Source organism: Rana temporaria, chromosome 6 (genome assembly GCF_905171775.1).
Source record: "Rana temporaria chromosome 6, aRanTem1.1, whole genome shotgun sequence".
In the NCBI taxonomy this organism is placed as follows: domain Eukaryota; kingdom Metazoa; phylum Chordata; class Amphibia; order Anura; family Ranidae; genus Rana; species Rana temporaria.
The window spans coordinates 127,499,706-127,505,689 of record NC_053494.1 but is presented as its reverse complement, the minus strand read 5'-3'; the positions used below and the strand labels follow the sequence as shown (position 1 = coordinate 127,505,689).

Below are 5,984 nucleotides of genomic sequence, written 5' to 3'. Positions count from 1 at the left end.
CATGCGCACTTGTGCTGGTACATAGTCGTAGAAAGAGGGGGAATTTATCTCTTCTCAAACTTTTAATGATATTTCAATTTATACGTAATTTTTTCAGCAGTTTAAACACAGATTATCTTCAAACAATATACCACATATTTAAGTATCATTTAGGCTATCATATCATGCTCTAAACATTGTTTCCATGTGCAATTCCCATGTTTCGAGCATGATTACTGATTTAGACAGTCTCTGTTGTCTGTGACCTATAGTAAATTAGTCAATTCGATTTTTTTCTCCCGGGAGCTATAGTGAATTCCATTTTCATGCTAATGTACACGTTTTTGGCCATTTTGCAAGTATTTATTCACAAATTTGCGCTATAGTAAATAAACCCCATAGTGTCATTTTATTAGAAGCTGATGTAGGGAGAGCAGAGGAAGAGCTGACAGAATGCATTGGAAGAGATTAGGTAAGGTAGCAAACTATGATTTAACTATCATTTAAGCTGAAAGTCCTTGTTAGGACTACTATGTGTTAACATTTGAATGTTAGCTCTATGGGTACTCACCACCTTAGCTGTCTTGTTTTTATTTTAGCTAGTGATTGATTTGAGAGCAGCAGTATATTCTGTCCTGTCTTTTGGGGGGGAATTTCAATTTATTTTAATAGGTTGATAAGGCCTTTTTTACAGTCTCCCTACACTAAACTTGCCAGGAGATTTCCCAGAACAGAAAAGTAAATGTACTTTAGACCTTTTGAAACACACATAAACCAGTAGGTAGTGAACAAATCACTTATGCTGGTTGTAAATGGGGTTCACTCATAAAAAATACTGAGAGCGACTTCAGGAACTTAGGGCCAGATCCACAAAAGGGATATGCCGGCGTATCTACTGATACGCCGTCGTATCCCTGTTTCTATCTATGCGACTGATTCACAGAATCAGTTACGCATAGATATTCCTAAGATCCGGCAGGTGTAATAGTTTTACACTGTCGGATCTTAGGATGCAGTACCTCGGCCGCCGCTGGGGGCATTTCTCGTCGAAATACCGCGTCGGGTATGCAAATTAGCACTTACGGAGATCCACGAAGCGGTTTCCCTTTGTGAAGTCTCCGTAAGTTGTTAGTTTGCAAACGCAAAATTAGGGCTACTTTTACAAAGTGTAAAGTTAGTACACCATGTAAAAGTAGACCCTTCTTTCCCGCAACGCTGTCAATTTTTTTTTAAAACATTTTTTTTCCCGCCGCATCTCTTTTTTTCCCCGGCGCAACTTTTTTACCCGGCACGATTCACAAAACTCGGCGTAACATAACTTCGCGCAAAGCACGTCGGGAAAATCGTGTCGGGAGCATGCGCAGTATGTCCGGCGCGGGAGCGCGCCTAATTTAAATGGGACTCGCCCCATTAGATTGGGCATGCCTTGCGCCGGACAGATTTAAGTTACACAGCCGAAAATTTCTAGGTAAGTGCTTTGTGGATCGGGCACTTAGGTAGAAATTTTGCGGCGGTGTAACTTAACCAGTTCCCGACCCCCGCATGTACATATACGTCCACAATATGGCACGTACAGGCACATGGGCGTACACGTACGTCCTCGCCTATTAGCGGGTGGGGGGTCCGATCGGGACCCCCCCGCTACATGCGGAGGTCGGGTCCGCTCGGGGAGCGATCCGGGATCACGGCGAGGCTATTTGTTTATAGCCGCTCCGTCGCGATCGCTCCCCGGAGCTGAAGAACGGGGAGAGCCGTGTGTAAACACGGCTTCCCCGTCCTTCACTATGGCGGCGCATCGATCGCGTCATTCCCTTTATAGGGAAGACACGATCGATGACGTCATTCCTACAGCCACACCCCCAAACAGTTGTAAACACATACTAGGTGCACCCTAACTCCTACAGCGCCACCTGTGGTTAACTCCCAAACTGCAACTGTCATTTTCACAATAAAGAATGCAATTTAAATGCATTTTTTGCTGTGAAAATGACAATGGTCCCAAAAATGTGTCAAAATTGTCCGAAGTGTCCGCCATAATGTCGCAGTCACGAAAAAAATTGCTGATCGCCGCCATTAGTAGTAAAAAAAAAAAAAATAATAAAAATGCAATAAAACTATCCCCTATTTTGTAAACACTATAAATTTTGCGCAAACCAATCGATAAACGCTTATTGCGATTTTTTTTACTAAAAATAGGTAGAAGAATACGTATCGGCCTAAACTGAGGAAAAAAAATGTTTTTATATATGTTTTTGGGGGATATTTATTACAGCAAAAAGTAAAAAATATTGCTTTTTTTTCAAAATTGTCGCTCTATTTTTGTTTATAGCGCAAAAACTAAAAACCGCAGATGTGATCAAATACCACCAAAAGAAAGCTCTATTTGTGGGGAAAAAAGGACGCCAATTTTGTTTGGGAGCCATGTCGCACGACCACGCAATTGTCTGTTAAAGCGACGCAGTCCCGAACTGTAAAAACACCTTGGGTCTTTAGGCTGCATATTGGTCCGGGGCTTAAGTGGTTAAATAGGAAGATTTAAGTTAAGCCCGCTGGCTGTGGATCTGGCCCTTAATATGTACAGTCTGGAGGAAAGAAAGGGAAGACATGATTGAAACCTTTAAATACATTGAGGGGGTGAATAAAGTTGAGGAGGGCAGTTTTTTCAATATAAGACCAAAATCAAGAACACAGGGACATGACCTCAATATAACTGGAGGGAAGTTCAAAACTAATCTTAGAAAGTATTATTTTACTGAAAGAGTAGTTGATGCTTGGAATAAACTACCAGCAGAGGTAGTGAGACAGTCAACAGTAAATGGATTTTTTAAAAACGGGACTACTCAGTCTTTTTCTGACGTCACTTTTCTATGTTTCTATGTTTATATTGCCACAGGAATTTGCTCACTTTAAATAAGAACCCAATGTTCTGTACACCCAGCCATTGACAGCCACAAACATCATGGAGATGTGGATTCAGCCCAGGTTCACACTGGGTACGATTTCCTTCGATTTGAGATGCGATTTCGAAATCGCATCTCAAATCGGCGGCATTTGCTGCCAATTGTCGGCAATGACACTGTCCTAATCAGTGCGACGCCGCATCTGCGGCGCTGCACCGATTTCAAAAAGTAGTTCCTGTACTACTTTTTGCGATTTCGGGCCGCGATTTACATAGACATCTGTGCAGAAAGCTGCACAGATGTCTCTTAAATCACGGCCAAAATCGGGATTGCCGGCGGGAGTGAAATCGTGCGAGTTCAGCTGAACTGGCACGGCTTCACTCCCGCAGCCCAGTGTGAACCAGGGCTAAAGATGTTTTTTAGATCGACAGACTAACTTGTTAAGAATGGGGGTTACAAAGGTGGCAATTATTACAACATACAAATGAAACTGGCTGCACTAAGAACATAGGAAAGATCGCTATTGTTTGAAAAAAAACTTCTAATCTTCTATATAATTCCTAGAACTGTAAGACACCTGAGCTAAAAGGAGAAAAAAATCAAAAAAGCTAATCAGAGGATTGCTTGTGATCTAAGGCGCAGATATTAAGCCTATAAGGTGAGGGCACAACTGGTGACGGTGACACAAGGATATCTGTATATGCACAGAGGTGGATTAATGTGAAGATATTACTTTTAATTATTTTGATATCACAAAATGTACTTTGTTGCACTGCTGATTGGAATCTACAAGGACACTGTGTGGAACAGGGAGCACATCTTTTAGATTGCTATTGTAGTTTTCATGTTCTTATAATAATACAACTATGCAAACACAGAGAGAAGTTTATATTACAGTAAAGTTTTATTAACATTTAGGCTGTGATACATTTGTTTTTTTATGTTTAAAATTGATGCTGGACACGTCTAAAAGAACCAATTTTAGAGCTAGAAGCTCCCCAGTCAGTGTATCTTCTATACTCTCCAGGTCTCAGGTAATACTGACGTCCTTTGTAGTTGGGCTCCTCATAGAACATCCAGTATCCATCATGTACATGGCAGGAGTGGATATCATTGTAGCGGAACTGCTCATAAACATGAGGACAATCTTCAGTAAACTCCATCATCTGTCCCTTAAAGTCTTCTTTTTCATAGACATTTAATCTGAAGGGTCCACGGTGCTGTATTAAATAAAATGTATTATGTCAATTGCTGTTGCTTTAGAAATATGGCACAGTTGGGGAGCAAATTAAACAATCTATTGCAAGTTTTAATTCACGTTTCAAAATATTACTCCTGAAGAAGTCACGAGAAGTCACGAATGCGCGTATGAGTGTAACAAAAAGTCCACTAAGAGGTACCGGAGGTGACGCTGGCGAACGCCCTGTTTTTATATGCCTGTTTTTTATCACAACAATGTGAGTACCCAGTGTATTATTTTGTTTGAATAAACCCCTTTTTTAAACGATACTACACTATTGGCACTTTTTATCTCCCTGGATGCGAGTCACTGTCACTGTTTGGATGTGACTACCGAGAGGGATCTACCCTTCCCACTACAGCCCATTTGGATGATATTGTATGTGGACATGACCAGAAAAGTGTACCTGGGTTTTTATGCTGTTACCTTACAACAGTAAGGTAAGGGGACATCCTCACTTATTCTGAAGAAAACACCTGAAATCAACCTTTCTTCACGTCACTTTAGCATCTACACCAGCACTTTTACTTTGGATTTTGCCTGTTGTTACGTTTACAGTTATCTGCTGCATGGACATTTAATCTAGTCTATCACAATCACCGTTGTGTGTTGTACTTGGCACGTTGTACACCCTATTGGGTATCAGTACATTTGTTACTACTTTATATGACACTTGCACTGTCACTTTGTACTACTTCACATTTTGGCAGCTAGTCTTGGCTGCATTGTAGCATGTTTATTTTGATGTTATTTACTTGTTAGAATATACCACTATCATTCTTTACTATTGTTACTTATGATCACTAGTCAGAGTATATTTTTCCATATATAAGGATTTGCCACACTTCCTTTGCACGTTACCCCATTCCCCATTCACAGCGCAGCACTACCCCTTTATTCTTTATTTGTTCCTGGTTTGATACACCATCCAGTGCAGCAGCTGTACCCCTTATCTCTCCCCCTTCCCCCACTCTCGTGGTAAGCACGGTAATACTTACCCCATCATTACTGAGCATATTTTAAAAATAAAGTAAAATATACCTGTGGGGTCAGGCGGCAGGATCTGATAGAGTCATTGTATCCCAACCATTGCTGGAAATCAGGATATTCTCCCTTCCTCAAAAAGTACTGGTGTCCTCTGTAGTTGGGATGTTCATACAGGATCCAGTTCCCATTCTCTACTCGGATGGAATTACAGTGATTGAAGTATGAAGACAAGTCAGAGGCATCAGAGTTGCACTCATAGGAGCGACCCTGGAAGTTTCTGTCCTCGTAGAAGACGATCTATAGACAGACGGTGACATGTATTTAAAACAGGTTTCAAAACTCATGAATGTTATATACATTATACAGTACTATTCTTTGCTTATAGCTTGCATATAACATACTTATTATTCATTTCAGAACTCTGACTGCTTTGGTGGCTGCTTAAAAATATTTAAAATGCACTACAATATGTAATCTAGCTATGTGCAGAAAATCCTTAGAAAAAACATAATTTTAATTCTTTACAGTACAAATGCCAGCTTGTATTCTGCCATACAAATTGAAAAGTAACATACCTTAACCATTTTGACTGGAAATGTGACCCAGGAGCTGTGAGTTGTGAACTGTGAGCTGTTTCAGGGTTGGAATGACGACTCTTTTATATACCTCTTTCTGCTGAAGTTGCACAAAAGTCAATGATGCTGAATTTTTCTGTTAGCTATAGGATCTGTATAGGTCTTTTGTCTTATTTGTGCACACAACTTACTTTCATTGACCTGTTGTATACACAACTGCTCCACAGGTCATAGGTGAAAACATTATTTTCAAACTAACATAATTTAAAAAAATAAAATAAAGCATTGCTTATATTTTATGTT

General features: G+C 40.2%; 1 protein-coding gene across 1 annotated transcript; it reads right to left on the bottom strand.

The window, feature by feature from the left end:
- Positions 1 to 3,760: 3,760 nt before the first annotated feature.
- Positions 3,761 to 5,777, bottom strand: LOC120943806 (gamma-crystallin 1-like). The gene is made up of 3 exons (XM_040357351.1): positions 5,682 to 5,777; positions 5,161 to 5,403; positions 3,761 to 4,099 (listed from the first exon to the last, which is right to left on the bottom strand). Exons 1-3 carry the CDS (start codon positions 5,688 to 5,690, stop codon positions 3,824 to 3,826), a joined length of 528 nt encoding a protein of 175 aa, XP_040213285.1. The 5' UTR covers positions 5,691 to 5,777; the 3' UTR covers positions 3,761 to 3,823.
- Positions 5,778 to 5,984: the final 207 nt, after the last annotated feature.